This window comes from Aptenodytes patagonicus, chromosome 6 (genome assembly GCF_965638725.1).
Source record: "Aptenodytes patagonicus chromosome 6, bAptPat1.pri.cur, whole genome shotgun sequence".
NCBI classification, from domain to species: domain Eukaryota; kingdom Metazoa; phylum Chordata; class Aves; order Sphenisciformes; family Spheniscidae; genus Aptenodytes; species Aptenodytes patagonicus.
In genome coordinates this window covers 3405001-3429193 of record NC_134954.1, presented here as the reverse complement: position 1 = coordinate 3429193, position 24193 = coordinate 3405001, and the positions used below count along the sequence as shown (strand labels likewise).

General features: G+C 50.1%; 1 protein-coding gene across 1 annotated transcript in view; it reads left to right on the top strand.

The window, feature by feature from the left end:
- Positions 1–1668: 1668 nt before the first annotated feature.
- Positions 1669–24193, top strand: part of PAX3 (paired box 3) — an 80228-nt gene continuing 57703 nt past the window's right edge. Inside the window, 4 exon segments of the mRNA XM_076340621.1 lie at positions 1669–1753; positions 2785–3020; positions 4479–4605; positions 5331–5465. Coding sequence (XP_076196736.1) covers positions 1669–1753; positions 2785–3020; positions 4479–4605; positions 5331–5465 — 583 coding nt within the window.

Sequence of the window (24193 nt, the reverse complement as noted above, 5' to 3'; positions counted from 1 at the left end):
AGATTCGTTTATTATTCCGGCTCCGGATTTTTGCCTAAATAACGCGAACCCCCGCCCTCCCCGGGGCCGGTACCGGCCCCGAAACGATCGCCCGGCCCGTCAAGGAGAAGCGGACTGGGAGCCCAGAAAACATTGTTTCCCTCATTTCAAAGGGGGAAACCTGAACGATTCTCATCCTTTTGATTGATTAAGGTCTTGAATAACTTGAAGCTCGGGAGTGACAGTTACTGAATAGACTATTGCAAATAAAGAGCACTGTGGAAAGCTGGGCTGGCACTTCAGAGTGTAAAGGAGGCGAGTTTGCTGGCACTTACCAAGTTATAAATAAAAGGCCATGCACAATAGTACCTTCTTTAAGGACAGACAGTCTTTACAACACTCCTGGCGTCATATCCTGCTGTGGTCACTTCAGCTCCTAGGCAGACTTTACCTCTTTTATTTTTCCAGCAGTTTAGTTTGAATACTACAATAAATTCCTGGGAACAAACGCTTGTTAGTAAGACTTTAACGCGCACCGCCTCGCACCCGTACACCCCCGCATGTACACACTCACGCACACGCGTGTGATGCAGGGACACACTCGTGCCACCGATTTTTAAACGCAGAAACCTCCGCGGAGATCTCACCGGCAGCTCTCGCTTTCAGAACCGTTAGCACCGTTTGGTCCAGAGACGGTTCTCCTGGACGGCGAGAGATTTCGGTGCAAAATAAATAAACAGAAGGAAAGAAAAAGCTTTTTTTCTTAAAAAAAAAAAAGAAAAAAAGAAGAAGGGAGGTTGGTTCCGCCCCCCCCCCCCCCCCCCCCCCCCCCGCCACTCGTGCTCGGAGGAGCAGAGCCAGGAGACAAAGCACTTTATGGGCAGCCGGGCAGGGGCTGCCCCCTCGTGCCTGGCGGGGCAGGTCTGCGGCCCCGGGGAGCCCCGCGGGGACACGGGTCCCCACGGGTGCGAGGTCCGGGCCGCCTCCGGCTGGTGCTCCCTTCCCCGGGGCCGGGGCGGCCGTCGGGGCACCCAGCAGTTCCCCCACCGCCGGCCGCTCTCTGCCCGCGGCCAGAGGGCCGGGCAGGGCTCGGCCAGCGGGGCCAGCGCGGGGCCGTGCCGTGCCGTGCCGTGCCGTGCCGTGCCGTGCCGGGCCGGGCCGTGCCGTGCCGTGCCGTGCCGGGCCGTGCCATACCGGGCCGTGCCGGTCACGCCGCCGTCGCGCCGGCCGGGGCGATGCGGGAGAGCCGCCGCCTCGCTCGCCCAATCAGCGGGGGCGGCGCGGCCGGGCCGGGCGGTGGCGGCCAATCGCGGCGGCGCCGCCGCGGAGCCGCGCCGGGGACGGAGCCGATAAATGCTCCCGGCTCCGCGGCTGCCGCTCCCCGCCGCACCGGGGACAGCGCCGCCGCCGCCGGCCCCCCCCCCCCGCCCGCTCGCCCGCCCTCCCTCCCTCCCTCCCCCGCGCCCAGCCTCGCCGCCCGGCGGGGCTCCGGCCCCTGCCCTCCCGGTGCGGGGCAGCGCGGGTCACTGACAAAGGGGCAGCGGCGGAGCTGCCTCCTCCCCGCCCCCCGGCGGCATCCCCCACCCCCTCCCGGGACCGCTCCTGATTCGGTGGGACCCGCTGACAGCGCGGATCTCTCCTAGATCAGCCCTCACCTGGATATAACCCTGCCGGGCCGCCGCCGCCGCGATGACAACTCTGGCTGGAGCTGTCCCCAGGATGATGCGACCCGGGGCCGGGCAGAACTACCCCCGCAGCGGGTTCCCGCTGGAAGGTAAGGCCGCGCCCGGGCTGCTCCCACTCGGAAAAGTGAGAATTGCTCCGTGCCGGGAGACCGGCACAAGGCCGCCCCCCACCCCCACCCCCCCCCCACCCCCGCGGCCCGGCTCGAGGAGGGCTCCCCGGACCGCCCGCAGGGCTCGCAGCCCCGGGCTGTCAGAGCCGCCGCCCCGCGGCGGGGCGGGAGCAGGGCCCTGTCCCGGCGGGACGGGAACGGCTGGGGCCGGTGCGGGGAAGGCCCGGCTGCGGGCCGGCGGCTTTGGCCTCGCACCCCCCCCCCCCCCCCCCCCCCCGGAGCGGTCCCTCTCCTCCGGCCGCGGGAGCGGCGGGAACCGACCGGGAGGTCGGCGGCGCAGCGGGCCCTGAATCCGCTCTGTAGCGGGGTGAAGGGCAGTGATTCGGGGAGCCCAAAGTTAGGAAAAAAAGTGGGGGGAAAAGTTAGGAAAAAAATTAAAATGAAATAAAATAAACGGAATCGAAAGGGACTTTAGAAACGAGGGCTTGTCCCGGGCGGGCCGGGCCGCTGCAAGTGGCGGTTCTTCCTCCAGGCAGCGCCGGGGAGCCCCGCAGGCCCCTGCCCGGGGGAGGACGGGCGTCTGCGGCGGCTCCCACCGCCGCACCCCAGGGCGGCCGGGCCGCCGGCCGGCCCCCGAGCCGCCCGGGGAGACCGCGGGCTTCCCGCACCGGTTCCCCCCTTTCTCCGCTGGAGTCGGGCAAGCCCCGGAACCCGGCTCCGGCCCCAGTGCAACAGGTGAAGCCGCCCCGCCGCCTTCCCCCGCCCGCCGGGGCGGCAGCGCGGGGCTCCGCGGGGGCCGGCGGGCCCCGGGCGCGCTGCGGGGCGGCTGGGCGGGCGGGGGCGGGTGGCGGCGAGTTGCCTTACAGAAAAGCAACGACCAAAAAAAAAAAAAACCAAAACCACCAAACAACAAAAAACCACAATAACAACAACAAAAAAAGACCCAGCAGGATCCGAAGGAGACGTTAACGCCATTTCCCCCTCCTGCCTCCCCTCCCCTCCTTTTCTAGTCTCTACTCCTCTAGGCCAGGGCAGAGTCAATCAGCTCGGAGGAGTGTTTATCAATGGCAGGCCTTTACCCAACCATATCCGACACAAGATAGTGGAGATGGCCCACCATGGCATAAGGCCCTGTGTCATCTCTCGCCAGCTGCGAGTGTCCCACGGCTGCGTCTCCAAAATTCTCTGCAGGTACCAGGAGACGGGCTCCATCCGGCCGGGGGCCATCGGCGGCAGCAAGCCCAAGGTGAGCCCCTCCGCGCCCGCCCGGAGCCGGGCGAACCCCGGCCGCGGCGGGGGGGGAGCGAGGCCCAACCGGGACTCAGCCCAGGCTGGCCGGCACCGGGGTTTGCAGGCGGGGAGGCAGCACCCCCGGGAGGGCCGGGGGGGACCGTGCGGGGGCCGGGGGTGGGCGCAGACACGCACCGGTCACAGCACCGCCTGCCGCGTCCCCGCCTGTTGCTCCGAAAGTTTCCGAGGCTTTAAAAGAAAAAAAAAATCGTTGCAGTTTCGTGGCAATGATTATTATTATTATTTTTAATTAAGAAAATGCTATTAAAAAAAAAAAAACCTTCTCAAACGAAACTAGGGAGGAAGGGGTCGTTTTGCGAACGCTTGGCCGTCCAAAGCCCCGAGCGCCCGACGCTCAGCCCCGCGGGAGCCGCGGGTGGGCTCGGCGCTGCCGGGACGGACCGGGGGAGCCATCGGTCCCATGTCAGGGCTTGCACAGCGCGGCGGGATCGGGCCCTCGCTTCTTTCGTTGCAAAGCGCAAAAAAATTACCTGTATTTCTGTCCGTCTGCCTACTGCTCCTTCTCCCGCTCTGTTTATTTTTCTGTCCTCTCCAAAGCCGCGTGTATTTATAGCTACACCGCTAAAAAGTTTGCCCTCGCAATAATGCAGGCAAATACGGATCCTTGTCTCAAGACTAGCCGCCGCCTCCTCCTCCTCTAGCTTTTTATTCCCACGAAAGCGAAGTAAAGGCTTGAGTTTCTGTTGAAAGTTGCTGCTGGATTTTTTTTTTTTTTTCCCCCTTCGTTGTTTCTAAAGTAGCAATGCCTGAACTTTCCCTTTCGGTGTTGGGACTGGAGGTATTTTTTTTACAAGCGTGTTACCCGAACGAAAGGCTGTTCCCAGCCGGGAGACCTTTGCTTTGTTTGAATGCGGCTCTATTTTAAAATCACGAGGCCATCGAAGAAACCGCTTGGTACTGGGACCTCTCAGCGTTTTTATTACGCGACTTTTTACTTAGCGCCGCGAACTTCGTTCGGCTGAAACTTTACCGACTTTGGGGCTCCGCTCGGACGGAGTCTTCCTCTAACCGCGACCCCGAATCTCCCCGGGATTTTCTCTCGGCCGCCGGTGCTGCCTGCTTCGGGGTTCTCCTCGCCGAGGGCTCGATCCCACCTTCCCTACAACCCCGCAGGATTTCCTGGGAACTTTTGTTTAACCGGGGGGGTGCTCGTCTTGCGCGGGCCCGTTGTCACCCATTATGTCCCGTCTGATTTTAAACCTGCCCCTCCTCGGGGTGTTTTATAACGGGGTTTCTCAGCGGGGCCGGTGTCGGCTCTCGCTGGCGGCGGTGCGGGTCGGCGCGGCGGGGAGGCTCCGGCAGCACCGGGGCTCCCGGCGGCGGCAGCCCGGGCTCCCGCGGCCGCGCCCGGCCCTGCAGACTGTGCCCGCTCGCCTTGTCTTTACTGAAGCAGGTGACGACGCCGGACGTTGAGAAGAAAATCGAGGAATACAAGCGGGAAAACGCGGGCATGTTCAGCTGGGAGATCCGGGACAAGCTGCTGAAGGACGGGGTGTGCGACCGCAACACGGTGCCGTCAGGTACGGGGCGCCGCACGGGCAGCGGGGGGGGGGGGCTCGGACACGTCCCGGAGGGCCGGGGGCGGTCCGGGGAGGGCAGCGCGATACCCGGGGCGAGCCCCGTACCCGGCGGGAGCGGAGCCCCGGGCCGGGCCGGTGCCCGTGAAGCGGTCGGCGTTAGCGCGCTGGTACCGGCAGCCGCGTCCCCGGAGGATGCCGGCGCTCGGCGGGGCTGTTTTCAATTAAATCGCAACTGCGACCTCCTCCCCTCCTCCTCCCCCCCGCTTCCCCGCCGGGCTGCTGCCGCAGGACGGCTCGGGGCTTGCCGGAGACCCGGAGCTGGGAAGCGGGAGACGGGGAGCAGCTCGCAGCTCCCTGTGCCGGTGGGTTGTTTGCGGGGAGGCGGGGGTGGGGGTGGGTGGGGGCACACGGAGCCGGGGCGGTATTTCTGTGGGTGTCCGGGGGCTTTTCTCACCACCCGCTGCCCGGGCTGGGGGAAAAAAAAAAAAAATAAAAATACTTGCGGGGCCGCTGTGCCGGCGCTGGAGCGCGGTGCGGGACAGTGCCCCGGGAAACCCCCCCGCGGGGAGGGGAGCGGGCGGCCGCCCCCTCCAAAAGCCCCGACTGGCAGCGGCTGGGGGGGGGACGGGACGCGGGGCACTGATGAGGAGCTCGGCTCCCCGGCCCGGCCGCCGCGGGGGGCTGCTGGGGAGGAGCCCAGTCACAGCTCTGCGCTCCCCCCGAAGTGAGCTCCATCAGCCGCATCCTGCGGAGCAAGTTTGGGAAAGGCGAGGAAGAGGAGGCCGAGCTGGAAAGGAAGGAGGTGGAGGAAGGCGACAAGAAGGCCAAGCACAGCATTGACGGCATCCTCAGCGAAAGAGGTAAACTCCCATTTCTCCCCGTTCTCTGTGGAGCCCTGGGACCGGCCCGTGCCAGCTCGGGGTGCTGGTGGGTATCGCTCCCCTCCTCCCGGAGGTCGCCCTGGGGCCGGTGCAGCGGGAGGTGTAGGGCGAGGAGCTAGCCCCCACGGGGCGGCTGCCGCGTCCCGTCCCGTTCCTCCACCGGTACGACCCTGCAGTGTGCGGGAATGGCGCGGAGGTGGGGGCAAAGATGGGGGTCGCCACTGGTTTGGCTTTCGATAGCAGGGACGGGGGCCAGGGAGCAGGGAGGGCTGGAGCTGGCAACGGAGCTCCCAGCGTGGCCGCGCAGGGGCTGCTTTGCCAGCCCAAGCCGAGCAAAAGGCCGCAGCTGCACGGAAGGGGCGGTTGTAGCCGAAGGCTGCGGGGCCTCGAGCCTCCGCAGCCGTGAGCAGGGCAGGGAGCCGCGTGTTTCGTCTCTTCTCCTCTTAAAACTGCTGGGAAAAGCTCGTGTTGGCGGTTGGTCAGGGCCTGCGAGGAGGTTGCAACCTGAACAAGGCGGAGGCGAAGGGCTGCTCCCGGGGGGGGGCAGCCGCTGCCCCCGCTGCGGTTGTGCCCAGCTCCCCGGCTGGGCCGGAGTGGAGGGGCAGGCGAGGGCCCGGTTGGGCGGCCTGTGCGTGGAAGTGGCTGCCCAGCACATGCACAGGCACTGGTGAAGGCGAGACAAAAGTACCAAATGAGCTGGTCAAACATTTGTACAACTTTTCCAGCTTTTACAAAGAAGGCCTTCTATACACAATCTACACTTGGAGATGAACTTGGAAAACAAAGAGGGGGGAGTCCATTGAAACTCACACTTTGGCTTTGCACAGACAAAGCTTCAGCTAGCAGCAGCTTGATGTGAACAAAAGAAGGCAACCTTTTTATAATTCAAGGAGAAAAGAAGAGAAAACAGCCCCACAAAAGGCCGAGAAAAGACATTATGGGCTTGCAATGAGGGATGAATTATTCAATGAGCCCCTAATAGCTGATGCTCCACGCAGTTTTATGGACTCTCCACCGTGGAAAAAGTAGTTCTTTTTACCTAGAAAATGTTTCTAGCATTTCTAGACGTTTAGAGATGCTGAGTGCCGTTCAAGAAGGACAACTGAAACCCGTCCTTTAAAAGTAGGATATCTCCTTGTTGTGTAGGAACAAACCCAAAAACAACTCCCGAAACTTAGTTTTCAATTCTGTTACTAAAGCTTTCAGGGAAGCCTCATCTTCTGTGTGTCTGTGTTTGCGTGGATGCGTGTAATACAAACACGCAGAAGATGCTAATGAAGTGATAGATTAAGGCGAGAAGGCACAGTTTGATTGCCCAGTCTAGCTGCCCCTGTACGATGGGTCACGGAGCTTCCCCCAGAACCTCCTGCAACAGAGGATTGTTCCGAGAGGGACGTGCACCAAGGGAAAAATAGCTAAACTCAGTGCCCTAGTTGTTTTAAAATATCTAGCTTTTCTGCCTTCCTGAATTTCTTAACAGTTTAAAAACGGAAGATAGGCAGCCTTGATAATATCCCTGCTTTATGGAACAAAAAGTAATTAATAGAGACGGCAAGAGGAAAAAAAAAATATTTTATTGATAATAATATCAATATAACCCACCCCTCTACTTCTTTTGAAATACTCTTCCTGTTCTTTGACTCTCTGCTGTTTAAAGCGGGGCTCCTGGTCTACCGTAAAGCCGTGTCTGGGCACGTGGCTGCCGCCCTCCAGCCCGGGGGAGCCCCCAGACTCTTGTGGGAAAAGCACCGGGGCTGGCGGTGCCTCGCTGCGAACGGGGGCTCGCTCGCGCCCCCCAGCACGGTCGTACGAGGAGGCTGCGTTCTGCCCTCCGACGTACCCTCTCCTTCGCTTTCTGCGGACGTGAACGTCCTACTTTGCCGCTTCTGAGTTTAGTCGGTGGCAAAATTCCCCCTGACTAAACGGGGCAGCGCAGCCCTATCCTGTCCTTGCGCACGCAGGTTTTTGCTGGATGGACGCGGCCGGGCAGCTCAGTGCAAACGGCAGCTTGATAATCCCGTCTGTTCTGTGACGGTGCCTGGGAAGCTTTGGCGGTTGGGGGGGGAGCGTGCTCTTTCCCGCAGCAACGCCTGCTCCCCCTCGCAAGCTGTTGCTTAATCTTACTACCCGAGTGGCCGGGATGCCGCAGTGCGAGAGAGCTGCTGCTCAAGAAGGGATTTGTTACCCTACACGTGCCTTATGTACAGTGTGATACTATAGGGACAACACACCGGAGAGCTCGTTAGAAGAAACAAACAGCCATAAAATAGGTCCACCACCACTTTCCGCACCCGGCCAACACAAAAAGGTTCTGCTTCAACTCCCGTTGCCAGCAGAGGAGCTTCCATTTCACCCCGTCTATAAAAATCGCCAGGTCAGATCCTGCTCTCTTACTGAAATAACTGGCAGCGTTCCTGACGATTTTGACGCCGCAGGGTCGTATTTGCCAGCGCCCACCTGCCTGTGCGCGAGGCCTGGTGTGGCAGAGGGTGCCCGCTGACAGGGCGTCTCGGATGCCCTCTCCGAGGCTTGGGTTGCTTTGCAGTGTTGTCCGGAGGTTATCCCGGCGGTGTGCAGCAAAACCCTCGTGCGGTAGCTCACCGCCGAGTGCTCTCCGTGGGAGTGCCCTGCGTTACGGCCTGAAAAAAGTGCAGTATTTTGGAGTCTCTTATAGTTTGAGTGATTTTTATAGCTCTGGTCTCAGGGGCTCGAGGTATGCCAGTAGCAGGAGCGTGGGTGCAGGGAGACGCAAGGGAAGGCTTTTGGTGAGGTCCGAAAGCAAGTCCTGGGGCTGAGCGTGGAGCGGGGAATCGCTCTCCTGCTCGGGAGCACACGTCTAGTGCTGGACGTTTGCTGACGTTGCCTGAAATCCCCTCCTCACCGTGGGCATTTGGGTGGCTCGGGGAGAGGCATTTTTTTCCGAGGGAAAGGATAACAATTGTTGTAATTTTAATGGTAGCTAATTCAAGACTTGGGACTTGGGGAGTACTTACAGCAGAGTGGGATTAGGGAAAAGAGAAACATGATATTTTTGAAAAACGTGCGATAGAAACAGTATATCCTGTGGCTTGGGATTTCTCCCATCACATACATAAGCGGAGGTAAACTTACATATGCCCCGCTGTAATTCTGTTTCAGCCTCTGTTCACAGACACTTAAATCTCTCGCCGGCGTTCACAGATGCCACATGTGCAGCCCGCTTTGCTGTATTTCGGCATTTCTGTCAGCGTCACCCTCTACCCTGATTTTGGATATATATTTAAAGAAAACCTTGATTGTCACAGTGGCTATCGGGAAGCTTATAATTCTATAATAGCGTATCTGTATTTCTGCATGCGTGATATATTTTTCTTAAAGGCATAAGCCATAAATAAAGAACACGTAAGAGAAACTTTTGTGCCTTTCTATGGTACATCAGGGTGTATTTTTAGCATAACCGCTACAGAAGAGGGAGTCGCTTGTACCTTTAGTGGGAGTTATGTGTGGCATGGTTTGCTGACTAATCTGATAACTCCCCGCTTCATAAGATAGCTGTTGTTTTCTGGCAGAAACCGGTGGCTTTCAGCGCTCAAACGATGGGGCGTAGAGCTGGTCCTCGGGCCCGCTGCGAGCAGGCGGCGCTGGGGCTGGGGCTGGGGCCGGGACCCCCCCCGCCCGGCCTCAAAGGGGGCCTCTGTTCCCGGCCGGCGGAATTGGCCCCCGGGCCCTGTCCTGGCGGATCCTCCCCCAGTCATGCGCACCCGTCCAAAAAGGGCCCTACTCATCCCAAGCCTCTACCCTTGGCTGTACCGAGAGCAATTCAGGCTACAGCAGACTAAATTGCCTCCTTTATTTCCTTCTTACTTTCATCTTGGACCAAACCCTTCCCCCCTCTCCCTCCCCTTCCTCTTTTCTTTTTCTCTGTGTGCCTGAGGCTCACATTAATACAATTTCGGCACCACCCCTATTTTTGTGTGTGTATGTGGGGAGTTTGAAGGGGGGGGGGGGGGAAAGACCTTAGCACAAAAGCCCTGCTCAGCAGCTAGAAAGTTCAAGCTGCTGCTGCTTCTCTAGCTGTGTGATGCTTTTCCTGTTTGCAAGTTTTGGGAAACATTTTTGCTTTGTACTGTAATGGAATTAGAGGACAGATGCTGACTGTAAATGGGACACGCGACTACCAGCCCCTAGCTTAAATATTTAGATGCAGTGTTACAATTACTGACTTGATGCACAGGCTTTGAAGTGGTGGCACATGATCTAAAGGGGAGCTCGGGCTAGATGGGCTTGCAGATGTTTTGATTAGGGTTGGTCAGTATCACGCAGCCAGTTATTTTTAGGTTGTTAAACTAATAAAGGCAGTTTATTAAGGGACAGGATTAACATGCAGGCACCAGATACCAGTTTGAGTCGTCCCATTCATTTCTGCATCGTAGACTGTCGGGTTAGCGGCCGGAGCACGGGAGCACGGAGCAAGTTAGATTTTGGTTGTGATTCTCTGATGCCAGGGCTCGTCGCGATTTTGCTCCAGCGTCCCGTCCCAGGGCGCAGTGGTAAGGGGACTGACTTGTCGTGCGAAATACCGTTGTGTCTTGCGGCTGAGAAGCACAATGTGTTCCCTCGCTCAATGTTCCCAGTAAAGATTCACTCACTGAAGGAAACGTGATGACCGTGGCTGCAGGCAGTTATCATCCTGAGTCTGGAATTTCGTACAGTACTTTACATATTTGGTCAGTAGCAGGTCTTATGAATCGGCTCGTGTAACTTGAACAGAATTTTCTTTCTGAGGCTCTCAGAGCTGACAAGAAAACAGTGCTTAATTAAGAAAAACTCCCTAGCAGCTCCAGGATTTGGCTCAAGGCAGATAGCAGTGACAGTATTTTCTGTCTGTCTTTTTCCCTTTCTTTCCTCGTATCTCAGTAGTGTGTGAGTCCAGTCCTGGATAGAAAAGCCGGGTGCTGCACAAGTGCAAATCGAAATAGGTGATGAAGACTCTTTCACCTGGACTGTAGCTCTGAGCTTTGCTTCTTCTGCCTGACCCGTTGTCGCTGTGGGGCTCTGGGCCAGGCTCCTGCTTCCAAATCGTTATTCTGAGCTAAAAATAATAACTGATGACCTCGGCGATCAATAACTCACCAACAAGCAAGAGCGTGATGTCCCAGCGTGCGGAGCATTTTCAGAAAGGTGCAAAATGTTTGTGTTTTGAGTGACTTCAGAGTGGAGTTTGCTGCTCCAGAGATGCCAGGAGCAGCCCGTGCCCTCCTGTCTTGAGGGCCAGCTGGGGGACTTTGAGGAGGGTGCTAATTGTCAGACTAACTGCAGGCTAATCGCCTGACATGAGCACTGGTAATACTTCCAGCTGTGGGGAAAAAAGGGTGTTACTCAGTCTAGCAGCGTCTCTTTGAAGTAATATATAGGTACATCATATCCCTTTCTTGAAATCGTGATTTCATTAATGGCTTTGCATGTTTCGCCATCCTAGGAAGACTTTCCTCACCTCAAAAACAGTCGGCACCTATTCAAACAGAACCGCTGTGGCCATCCTTTCCAGTTCTTCTAAGTGCACGCATCTAGAGCAAAGGCAAATGTCACTTTAGCAAATATCAGGATTGCTTCACACACAGCGGTTGATTTACTTGAATTTGTAGCCGAGTTTGCATCTGATTTGGTTGCTCTGAAAGTCTTGATAATTGCTTAGACTTACGCAGTGTCATTCTGGAAAGGCTGAGGCAAGAAACACGGTCAGTCGACTTCGGCGTGGCTAGGACTTGCTCCGAAAATGCGATTTTTATCTTTGGCTTTCTGGATTCTCCTACGATTGCAAAATCTTTGACGTCGGTAGGGATTTACCGTGGTAGGGATCAGGCTCTTCTTGAAACCAGCTCTGTAATGTGCTGAGCAACTGCAGCTCTGGGGGAAATCCCCAGGTTTAGGTTTACTGGGTCGGGTATCAGACCTCCAGTTCTGCAAACGCTATCGTATGCGGGTAACGGCGAGGAGTCCCACTCAAAGGGGCTATTCATGTGTGTAAAATTACTCACGTGGGTTGGGGCAGGCAGGAATGGGGCCCAAATTTGTTCTGTTCCGTTAATAGAAAGTACCCACTAAACAACAAGAGTGTGACTCTAATCCCGAGTGAAAGTCTCTGGCAAAACTCTCATTGAGGGCAAGGATCTCTCTATCTGTGTTTACACAAAGGTAGCGATGGCATCAGCGGACAGACAGACAGATTTTAATTAGATTAGAAAAAAAATCGAAATTAATGCTGAAAGTAAAAGCTGATGCTGATGAAATCCTTAAAACAGGTTATTTTCCAGGTCTGATTTTGAATAGTAATTCCCTGTTGTATCGGTCAAAGACGACGCTTTTATCTAACACTTACTCAGGGAAGGTTTAGTTTGGTATTAGGTTTACTTATTGATAAGGGTTGGAACAGGGTTTAGAAGAGGGAAGCCAATAAAGTTGATAGTGATAAATTATCACGAGTCCCCGGGGCTGTGTAATAAAACTGCATTGGGAAATGAAGCAGAACTACAAAGTGCTCTCTGGTTAATTTAAGAAGAAATTGAGTGAAACGCAAAGCAATAAATCAGAGCAAGCCAGTCAATGTGAATTTCTCCATGTAAATGTCACTTCAAATCCTATGTAACAAACACATGTGGCTAGAGAAAGAACAAAATATATAAATAAAAATGCAGGATACTTCCAAGTGTTCCCCAAACGCTGAGCGCTCTGGCTAATAAAAATGATGTACAGTAACATAATTCACCGCAAGACCTTGTTTAGCGTAGTGTGAGCACAGCATTTTACTTTACTTGCCCTGGAGTACTCCTGCCCCATGCTGTTAAACTAATTCAGTTTAAATCACTCTGCCTAGAAAAAAAAAAGTGAAGCGTAATGAAATTAAAACTCACTGAGGACACATTAGAGTTAAAGTGTGTCATGCGCTGAGATTATTTAGTTAGCGGAGTTTGATGTAATTGTCGACAGGTCATTTATTCATCCTCGTAAATAAAGATTCACAAACTATTAAGAATGTGCATATATAACTAGGAAGACAGTAAAAGGCAATTAAGCAGTCAGTTTAATGTCTTATCTTGCTGGTCGCCCTACAGTTGTTTTACAACTAGGAATTAAAATTTGAAAAGGAAGTTTTCAGTGTCCCTGGCCAAATATTGATTAAGTAGTTGTTTGCTGATGCCATTGTGGCACATAAAAAGGCCAGTAGTTCTGCCCCTTGTTGTTCATCTTCCATTGTCGTTGATTCTTAACCTCGGAGATCAAAGGAGGATCATTTCAGTTTATCTGTCTCGGAAAATCCTTCTTTGCTCCTAAACCCGTATGGATTAATGGCCAAATTGTCTTTAATGAGATGTGAAATTTGAATGGAATTCTTATTTTGCATGGTCTCTTGGATGTATGCACTGTACGCTCTTACAGTTTTCTGGGGGATTTTTGTTTAGCGTTATTGGATTTGGTTTTGTTTGAATTGTTTTCTTTTTAGTATACAGTGCACTGAAATTTTACTATTGCAGCAGGTAAAATATGTGGTATTTCACTGAATTTTAATGAAACTAATTTTATTGCATGTAATCTTTTTGATGAGTGTAGTCTAAAGAAAAAAAAAAAGGTTTTTTTTTTATATGAGATCACATCGTAGGAGCTAAACGGTCCAGGGCTGCCACTAAAAGAAAGGGAGTTTGAGAAGCCAGCCGGTGCTCCAGATTGGGCTCTTCAGTATAAAGGGGACACAAATGAGCTTGCAGCACTTCTTTGTGCATTTTCTTCAGTTTTGATTTTATAGACCTCGCTTGCCTATAAAGGGGGGGCAGTTGTGCTGCCCTTCCTCAAAAAAAGGGGGGGGGGGGAAGCCGGATCGGCCAGGCTGTGCTGAAAAGCAAGCAAGAGTCCTTGAGAATAATCGGTTCCTTGTTGCAGTACAGAAAGCTATACTTATTTCAGAGATAGTAAAATATATTCCACCACATCCTCAGCAGAAGAGGCTGTGCAGTCTGGATGTGTTATGTTGGCTTGTAATTATGATATGAAGTTTCATCTGAATTGTAGGGTATGTGAGCCTTAGATCCAGGTCCCGCTGCTTCCACTGGCGTATCTGGACACAGACATTTAGCTTCACACACAGCAGTAAGAAGCCTGGTAAAGCCGGAGAGCCTCTCCTGGTGTCACATTGATTCTCCGCTGTAGTGACAAACAGCAGAGTAAAGGGCTAAACCAGATTTTTTTTTAATCAGCATTTTCTCATTCCCCTTCTTAAATACACTCTGTTTTCGTTTTGTCTGGTTATCTCTGAATAAAATATCAGTCCGTACATACTTTACAAGTACTCAGCTACTTTAGGAGACATTTTGCCTCAGAGTAACAGCTAAAATTCTTTGAAAGCGTTTTAAGTACGAATTTCCTTAAAGTCCATGAATTCAACTTGTTTGTTTCCACGGAGACCTGCGGTGAGGACAGTGATACACAATCTACCTTTTGATTTTTTTTTTTAATGGATATTTGCCTGGATGTAGACTTTCTGCCAAACATGACCAATGTTTCTATCATGCACAAGTCCATATAAGGACCTGTCTTAAGGATTTTTGTATTTATGATATGCCTCATGTTGGATGTCTGATCCAAAAATGACTATGTAGTAATGTCTTTATCAGATATAATGTCACATAGATCACTGTGGTTTGGATCGTATGAGGAATAAACTGTCTGCAGCTGACATTTCTGCAAGCAGACAGCTTATTCAGCCCCTGTCAAATCTTATTCACCGTATTTAAATGACTAGGACTGTTCATGCCAATATAATCAGGATCTGTTCCATATACCAGCCCAGAAAAGCAGTAACAACTCCAGTTCTTCTGGCTAAATTGCTCTTCTTTATTAAAAATGTAACCGACGTATAGTCCACACACCCCCTGCGAGGCAGTAGCACCAACATACTCAGTGTAACCGAATTGGACTTAAAACTGCTTTCCATCTCTACGTCTTTAACTGGCTCAGGGAAAGGTGGAGACGAATATAGACAGGTTTTACAGAAACCAGGCTAACGGGTAGCAGGGAATGCTTCCACAGAAAATCCCTTTTTACCGAAGATGATGTGGCAGGACTTCCTTTTCATTTTGACCTAAGGGTTGGTGGTTTGATCTGGTGTGAAGGGCTGAAGAGCTGGAGCATGAACCGGGGCGGGGGGGGGGGGGGAACAGTGGCCGAATGAGGACTCTGACACCTACCCAGCCCCTCCAGTCAGACTCAGCGGCGAGAAAAAACCTGCACAGAACCAGCTGGAAGCCAAGTTTGCACCGGTTTCATCAACAGCAAAATAAATTGTTTTCAGAAAGGAGGTGTTTTGACAGACAAAAGGGAAGCGGCAAATGTTTAGCTAAAGAAATGTGAAAATGGAAGGTGAAATACACTGTTTTCCCATTTTCACAATAAAATCCTGCAAAGTATGAATTTTGCAAAAAAAAAAAAAACCCAAACCCTCAGGAAATCCATTTACCAAGGTATAAATCAAGATTAACTGCACTGCAGCTGGTGGACTGACGCTGGTGTGTGAGCAAACGCTGAATTAGACCATCGGTATTTACACGCAAGAAGGGGTAGTTTCAAATAACTACCATCCTGCAGATTTAACTCGCCCGCTTCTAATAGTTTCACCAAAGCCAGAAAAGTTATCTGACTAAGGGCTGTTTACACAAGGAGCGATGTTTTAAGTGAATAGTCGTCGAACCTTTATGGTGCGGTATTTTGGAGGGAGGGATGTCTACCAATTTTTCTGTATATTTTTCTTTAAATTTTTAATACACGCGGTGCAGGGAAAGGCATCGTATGCTCTAACCTCTCTTGCTATTACGTGTATGGTATATAGCTTAACTATGTTCTTTGCTGCCATCTGTGGAACTGGAAAATAATAGAAGAAAACATTTAGGAATCTGTTTAGAAGATCGTACAATAGATGTTGCAGTTAGGAAAAAGCCCTGTGGGTTCATCCCTGGTTTAGCACAGTTGATTGGACCGGCTCCCTTTTAAATCGACAGGATCAGGCAAAAATGCTCAAATATTTGGCAGCTATACAGAAAATCACACAAACGCCTGTTGCTTTAGCACCCACAATTTGTTTTCCAACAAATACAGTGTTACCTTTCGCAAAGCCCTTAAAACTAACAGCGTGTCCACCTCTTCTGAGCAGCAGTGAGACTGGCGTAAACTGCACGTCGCGTGCGCCGGGGCAGGCGATTCGGGCCAGCCTGCGCTGAGCTGGTGCCCAGCGGGGACTCACGCAGCGAAAAGTCTTGCAGGCTCTCGGGATGCTCACGTCTCCTGGTGAAAATGCAAAATGGCTGCACACAGCAGACATTTTGTTTATCTTTTTAGTATTTCCTTCTCCTTCTATGTTTAAAAAGTTTCTTGAGACCGAATTGTACCGTCGTTTACATCTGAACAATCCCCTGCTCTCATCGAGGGTTATGCAGGTCACTTAGGGTTGAATTTGGCCCTGGTATGAAAGTTTAATTTCAGTTCAGATTTGAGGGAACTCATTCGCTTTCTCAGACTCAGCAAGACTTTATAGCACTAAACATCTATTTTCGTTGATAAAGAAGAGATCTGACGTGGCAAGTAAGCGTAGCTGAAATAAAACGTTACAAGCAGAGCAAATTAAAGAGAGATGTTTTAGAGAACTGCACTTGAAAATTTTCTAACACATGATTTAGCAAAAAAAGGCAAACAAAACCCCTGGCCCTCTGCTGTGAGAAGCTCTGTAACCAATCTGCTCCATCAGTCCCGGCAGGACGGGAGGCAGAATGCTGCTTGCTCGGTTTGAGTTCTGGCTCCTCCCTGGCTGAAGGGTATCGCAAGGGAAGGCGCGCTCTGTCCTCCTAAACTGCATTCCTCCCCCCAACCTCTGATCCTAATCGACACAGCAAATGAAATTTTGGGAAAGAAAGCAGCAGCTCGAACTGGAACGGTTGTCAAACCCTACACTATGACAGGCATAAAGAGGATTTCTCTCCGAACTCTTAGAGGTCACTTGGCCGAGGAAGAACTTAAAACAAGCCAGGATTCAAAGTTACTGTACTTCCGCGCTGGCAGTCGAAAAGATGCAGTGATGATTGATGACATAAATATTTCTCTTAATCTGACATCAGGAACAGACTTGTCAGCCCTGGAAGAGTAAGTCAGAGACAAAAATTTAGATTGAGCATTAAAAGAATCCTAAATACATCTAGCATCTGAATCCAGATAATGGCAGTTATAAATAAAAAGTAGAACACCCCAGAAAAGTCCCACAAGGGGAAAAGAAAGATCCTCCAGGTGATCAAAGAGTGGAGTAGGGACTCGCTCATCTGTTTCTAATCTTGGGCGTTACACGCAAAAGTCACTCTGAAAGAAATAGGCCACCTGGCACTTATTTTTTGGCCACTGCCTAGCACTGGGAGGGCATGCAGAGCGACGGGTTTCCCAGGACAGCAAGGGGAGAACTCCTTTGGATGCACTTTGTTTTCTTGCTATGTTACTCTTCCCGTTTTAGCCTCAGGGGTGTTGAGGAGTGGCGTGCCCTTGGGGTGCCGTGGACCAGTTTTGCGGGGGGGGGGGGGTTGGATCCTTTGGTTAAAAGACCCATTGTGCTCCTCTGAGCGGGAGAGTTGACCGCAGAGAGGAGAGCCCTGCAGGGATTCAGGGCTGGGTGCAGTACCTCTAAGTTCAGGGGTGGCTCCCAGCCCAGGCGGGGGCTGGTGGTAGCTCCTTGCTCTGCCTCTTGCCCTTCTCTTCTGGGAGACTTGTAAGTGCTTTTCACTTTTTTTTTAATGTGAAGTTTCAAGCTTCCACAGGACCGTTGTGCTCTCTAGGTGGAGATGTTGTGGTCGCAGTTGTGCTTTGTAGGTGATGGTTTGCACTTGGTGACGTTCAGCTCTTGGAGTAGATGCCTTAGGTCTCAGTGATTTGGGCTAAGTGCCCCCCCCCCCCGGCTTGCACAGCTGGTGCTGGTTTGCTGCTGAAGTTCCCACAGCTGCAGGAAAGGGGCTGCCAAAGGCATCTTTCCATAGGCCTTAACAGTCTTCTGCCGGGGCCGCGGTGAGTGTGGTTCTGCATCTTTGGGGTGGGATGAGGGAGCTTTTTGAATACCCTTTTTGAGTAGGAAAGAGTGATCTTGGTGACTAATGTGTTTATAAGTAAGCGATCCCCCTAAATACAAACAAACAAGAAAAAAAGTGGTCATAGCAAAATTAGTGCTGGAAGAGTTGGGTTTGGTTTGGAAGAGAACTGGTTTGAGTTGGTATAATTGGCTCTGCGTTTCTCAGAATGGCTTTCTGTGTTGCCTGTGCCTGGAGCCAGCTGAGGTGGGACTGCTCGCTCCCCCTCCCCGGTTACTGGTCTCTGCTTCTGCTTGATCGTGATCCCCCGGAGCGGGAAGAAGCTGTTGTTTCCTGCGTTCTACGCTCTCCTTAATTTTTATTTTTTTTTTCCTCCTGTTGCTGTGCATCCTGGCAGCGTGTGCAGTGGAGAAGGGGCTGGAGTGTAGGAGATCTGTCCGTGTCAGCTGCTCCTGTTTGGCTAAATCTTCTCTTTGTATCTTTGTGGGGGTTTTTTTGTCAGAAATGGGACCGATGATATTTTCCTCCCTTAATGGTATTTCCAAATGTCCGGGATCCAGAAATAAAAAGTGCTATATAGGTTCAGCTGCCATAGCTCATCTGTCGAAACTGCAAATCCAGATGAAATGCTGTTTTAGAACGAATGCTTTGTGGCTAGAAAGGATTGCAACCTGTCTTCGGAAGAGCAGTTGGGCTTCCAGCCTTTGGGGTTGCAGAGCTGAGGAGCTCTAGGTTGTTTGTAGAGGGGCCAGCGAGTGCCCTCTGGTCCGGTGGCCCATGGTGCGGACCACTTCTTAACTGAGCAGAGTAACGCTGCAACCCCTGGCTCAGCGCAGCAGGTGAGTGCATTTTGATGAAGTAGATCAAGACTCGGCATTTTTATTTCAAATACTTTTATTACTGTTGTTTACAGCAAAAGCAGGTCAATAACTAGTACGGTCTGGGATTAAGTTCATGAATTCAGAGGTGTTGCGTCAATTTACGTTGAGGCTCTGAGCCACAACGTGTTTGCTGGAGTACAGCAATTAATGACACATACTTCTCACTGTTTTTGCTGGGTTTCCCATGAATAGCCTGCGATTTTCTCTCCTATGTGGTGTGGAAAATCTATTCAACAATATATGCAAATATTCTTTGGTTCTAAGCAAATGTTCGATGCTTGAAATTTATGTGGTTGTGACTGGGCACGCAGGTCTCAGGACTGTTTTCTATTCTAGAACTGGGTGTTGCTGTTGCATTCACTAAGAACGTATCGTAACTTCTGGATAGCTGCTTAAATAACTTTATTTCTTTTTAAATGGTTTTCTTTTTTTACTAATGTACTTGTTAAAATAGAAATATGAACTGAGCAGAATCTTGCTTTAAACATTCTTTTGTTGTATAGTGCTAGTATTTATAGTTTAAAACTATAGCTTTCAAAATCTTTATGCAACAGAATGCATTTCTCAGTGGTGGGATTTTGTGCTACACAGACCGATTAGAGATGAACTGTTTTGGGGGTTTTTTTAAACTTTTTTTTAAATGAAATCTGTACTTTCTTTTATAAACACTTTTCCTGACAGAGAGAAATAGTCTAGTATCTTGGACATAAAGCCATGAGCCAAAAAACTGAGGAGCCAGTTCCAGTTGATAGACTGGCTTGAACTTGTCTCCAGGTCTTAAAAAAGAAAAGTTTTTAGATGTGCAACTGCACTACAACTTGCAGTAAGGCAAGACTTGATTTCTAGAGTTCCTGATACAAATAGTTTTTATTCTAGAGTTTCAAGGAAAATGGCATTGTTACAGTAGTTTTTTAAACAGTAAAATTGTGGGGTTTGTGTTGTGTTTTTTTCCTTCCCCCCTAACACCACTAACTTCTCTAATTAATAGTGTCAAGCATGTGAGATTTCTCAGAAACCTCAAAAAAGCCTACTGAATGTAATGGCAAGACTTGCATTGTCTTTAATGAAATTTGGTCAGACCCTAAACTAAGAGGGTTGGGGTGGTTTTTTTTTTTCCTCTCTTCCCCCCACCCCTCCTTGAGGGGGAAAAAGTTTTGGGGTTTTTTTTTTTTTTGAGGAAACTGGGGAATTCTAGCATTCCTGGGCATGAGAGGAGAATACTGATTAGAATCAGGCAGAGAGCAAGCAGGTGCTGAGCATGTTCATTGCTTAACCCCCTGCCCTGCTCCTGCATCCCTGCCCTGACCCAGCGCGCAGACCCTGCAAATAGCAGCAAGTTGCCAGATGTTGGAGATGTTTGCAGGGAGAGGGATTTTTTTCTTTTCCTTCCCCACCAGGTCTCGTCTAAAAGCAGGGAGTTCCTACAATGGTGGTTTATTTCATGTATTTTTATTTCATGTTTAGAGCTGGGCTGGGTAAGCCACTGGAGACTATGTTGAGGAAAAATACTGTCTTTCTGAGGACGAGAACTGGCTGTTCGGTTGCGATCTGCTGTGTGGCTGTGGTATCCGTTTGCAAAAAGTAATACAAAAAACTAACAAGCAGAGTAGATTGCCTGAGGGGGAAAAGCTGTCCTGTTTTTTTTTTTTTTATGAACAAAAAAGATTTTATGGCTTAGAAACAGTACACCCTAAAGAGAGGTGTGTTTAAAAGTTAGACTCGAAAGCTTTTGTCTGGAGAATAATACTCTTGGTGTAAAGAGCGGCACAATGGAAGTCTTTTCTTCTAGTTATGTATGGGCGAGCATCAGTCAGCCAAGGAAGAACTTCAAAGGCCAAAGTAAAAACTTGCTCGGCTCTTTCTTTCCTGACAGGTTTTTCTTGAGGTAAGATGGGGAGAGCTGTTTATGCCGGGAACTGGCGCTCTCCTCCTGTAGCAGAGGAGGCAATAGATCATGTGCAAACCGAGGTACCCAGCCTGAACTATCTCTGTCTCCAGCTGATGTGCCTTTTTTGGAAGCTACTAAACTGTCCCATCTCGTGAGTCTTTTATTGCTCATTCATAAAGAGGTCTCGGAAATTCCACTTCTGCCTTGCTGGGAAGGCACCATGCCAGACGGAAGGGGAAGCTGTTTTCTAAACGTGTTCCTAGGGAAGAGGATCTATTTCTCTGCCTCCAGAAAATACTCATTATTCATGTGCTGTAAATGGCCTTTAAGGTGGGAGAATAGCCCCGATGTGTTTTAATATAAGCAGTCCAAAAATATAACTGCTGTGCATTAAATCAGCCACTGAACTTTGTGTCTGTCATGTAAATAACATCCAGAGAAAAGACTTCAACATGACCTTACCTCATCATTTCCTTTTGTGAATTTTGAAAAGCTGTTTTTTTACCTGGGAATTTATTTACGTGATGTTAAATGCAGCAGTCGTTACGTAGGTTAAAAAAGGATTTAAGCAGCAATTTAGCGTTACCTGCAAGGCTGTGTTCTGGAGCCATGCAAAAAAAAAAAAAAGTACCGCTACTTCAGCGGACTGCGCGTGTCACATCAATCTTTGTTAAAGGCAGAGGCGCGACAGGGAAACCAGAGGATGTCTGACGGAGAAAGCAGCTCTTCTGTGTTCCCAAGACCGCAAAGCAGAGCGGTCCGTACCACAAGCCTAAAATACAGTTGAACTACGCTGACTCTCCTGCTGCTGAGTGCAAGGCTGTTCACCTTCTGGCGAGTGGGGTAGGGAAGGACAGTCACTTTTTGGTACAAAAGAAATATTGCAGCGTCTTAGCTCTAATACTCGAGAAACGCTTGTACAGGCGAGAGAGCAACCCTTCTGCCAGCCCCCATTTGGCGGGGGTACGTGAGCATCAGTGAGTGGCTTGTGCCACCGCGGAGCTGGTCATCAAGCAAAGCTGTGGGAGGAGAGCGCCGGGTCACCTTCCTTGTGAAGCGTGTAGCAATTTATCTGAGCATCGGAGAAGGCTCGGGTGCGCTGTTCTCATGAAGTGTGTTTGGTGCTAGCCTGTACGTGGGCTTCAGTGCTGTGAGAGGAGGCCGGCGGCGGCTGTTGGGTGTGCTTGCTCCGTGTTCCCATCCTGATCATCTAGCTGTGCCAGGCTTACAATTTGAGTCCCTTTCCGTGACAGCCCTCATTCAGCTGGCTACGCGTTTGGTGGGGAAGAGGAACCAGTAATTATGAACGAGCTGGCAATAATGTGTTTCAGTAACTCTGTTGCATGTTGTGTTTGCGTTGATGGCTTCAAGAACGGAAGACGAGACTTTGGGATGACCTGGAAGATCTCTGTTTGTGTGCTTTGTCTTTTGGCTCGAGCCCGTCATACATGCTCAGGCATCCTTGGCTTCAGTCAGGCTGTTGGAAGGAAACAGGGTTTCTGTGAGGGTTAGGTTGAAAACAACTTACTTGCCCACAACAGTAGCAGTTGCGGTGATATTGGCTAGGAGCGCATTACATGATTTATCTAGACAGAGTCTTTGCGCTGCTTTGAAGCCATCAGTGGAAGGTAAATGAGAAAAGCCGGCTTAGTGTTGATTGGCTTAAATTTGCTGTACGAGGGCTCGCACACCTATTGAAGAAAACTTCTAAGGAAAATTTCTGTAAGTGGAAAAACGATGGGTGACCGCTGCATTGATGATTTCTGGTGAGCCCAGCTCCATTGCCGAGAGAGTTTCAGTCAGCAAAGCAAAGGGGTGTTTGCATTCATCAGGCAGCGCGGAACAAAGATACACGCAATTGTGGAGAACAGTCATCTGAATGGATGTTATTTTATAATAAATTTCAAATGCACAATACCGCAACCTATTCATGGTTTTTCTTTTGGCGTAACGCAATGCCATCTAACTCTCTGAAAATCAGGTCTGTGAACAATCAGTTACAATTGGTTTTCTCTTCCATTTTGGGAAAAGGGTGAAAGAATAAATAGGAATTAGAGCTAAAAATGGGACAGCAGGCTTGGATTTGGTAGAGCATTGTCAGTGGGATTTTAGTTTTTCAAAAGTAAAGAGAAGCATTTTGGATTCTGGTTCCATTGTGGGCTGACAGCCTTAGACCGTTAGTGGGAATTGGGTAATAGTCCTTGTTTTGCATCAGCTGTACAGAGCTTAAAACATATTTGAGAGAACTTGGTTCCCACTTGCATGGCACATTTTTAGACTCTTGCCATTTGAATGTAACATTTTTGACTATGATCATGTCTCTGTATTCTCATCTCCAAAGTGCTTATTTATTTTTATAAAATAATAAATGAAATGTCCTTTGACTTCCCTAGTGGAAAAGTACTAGATAAATTCAGGGTATTATTTTTACCCTATCCCTTCTCCTAATTTAAACCACTGGCGATTTGCCAGAGATTGAGATAGGGGAAAGTTGAGGACCGGGAGGGATTTGTGTTTTGCTGCCACTTTTCATCAGACGTTCATCAGTCACGGAGTAAGTGCCACAGGCACTTGCGGAGTGAGTCTTTACAGGTATCAAAATAGAATAAAAACCTGAAAATTTGTCTGACAAGTTTCTGTTACACAACTACGCTGGATGTATTTGGGCATTTAGCTGTCTCTTATTGCACGGGGAAGAGAGCTGTGTAAAGAGCTCAGTGTCAGGTTCAGTACACTTAGATTTAGTCATCATCATCTCCTTTTTCCTGTATGTTTCTGTGGTTACTGTGTATCACTGATTCAAATTGTAGTAAGAGAAGAATTTTTAATCTCCTTTTATATGTTTTGATTGGTTACAAAGGGGAAACCAGCATAATTTGAGATACAGACTTAATCTACTCTTGTGAAACAAGAAATAATGGACTGAGGCATTACAAATTAGTGCTTCCACGTAGACGTTCCAATAAACTGGCAGGAATTAGTGCCATAATAGAGAATATATTTTAAGATCAGGTTCTGGTCCTGGCATCAAATTTGATGCCTGCTGGCATCAAATCAGAGTGGTTCCTTTGTCGAAGCCCCTTGATTTCCAGCAGTGTAACAGAGATCTGAATCTGGCTTTACGGATAATTCTGTACAGTTTGAACAACTGAGGACTTTTTCCTGAGCAAGGGCACGTAGGATGCACTGCCAGGCGTAGGATTGTCTGTGTTGGAAGGTTTAGTTATTTTTCTGGTTTTCCTTTGGGGATATTAGCTGATGTTTATAGAGGATTTTTATTCTATTTAAAGATATAAAGTTACGGAATGAGTCATGCCATGGTTTTGGGTGAATCTGAAAGATTTCTGGTCACTTTTAATACAATTTCTGTAATAAGGTGGTAAAGCGCACTTTAGTGTGATGTCTGTGTTATCTGATATTAGTCCCCTGAACGGATTGTTAAGAAATCTTACGGATCTTAAGGAATGGTGTCTGTAACTTCTGCCTGTTGGGTGTGTGTTGTATTCCGCGTGCACAAGCATACAGACGTACACAGCAGATATATGTAAACTATGGTGGTGCTGGGGCGGTTTTGGGGCAGAGCTGAGTCTGACCAGGCACGTTGCTTGCGCAGCCAGAAGAAAATCAGGTACTTGTTACAATACATGCGTTTGGTACGGCTTTGCTTAAATAGTACAAGGATGCAAACGGAGGATTTTATGCATATTTTAAGAAAAGTTTCTTTTGCTGCTTGGAGGGCTTGCTGTCAACACTCATTAAAGTCTCCAAATTAAAAAAACAAAACAAACCCACCAAAACAACAAGTAACCCACCCCAAACCCCAAGTTCCAAACAAAACCCAATCCTGTGCGCATG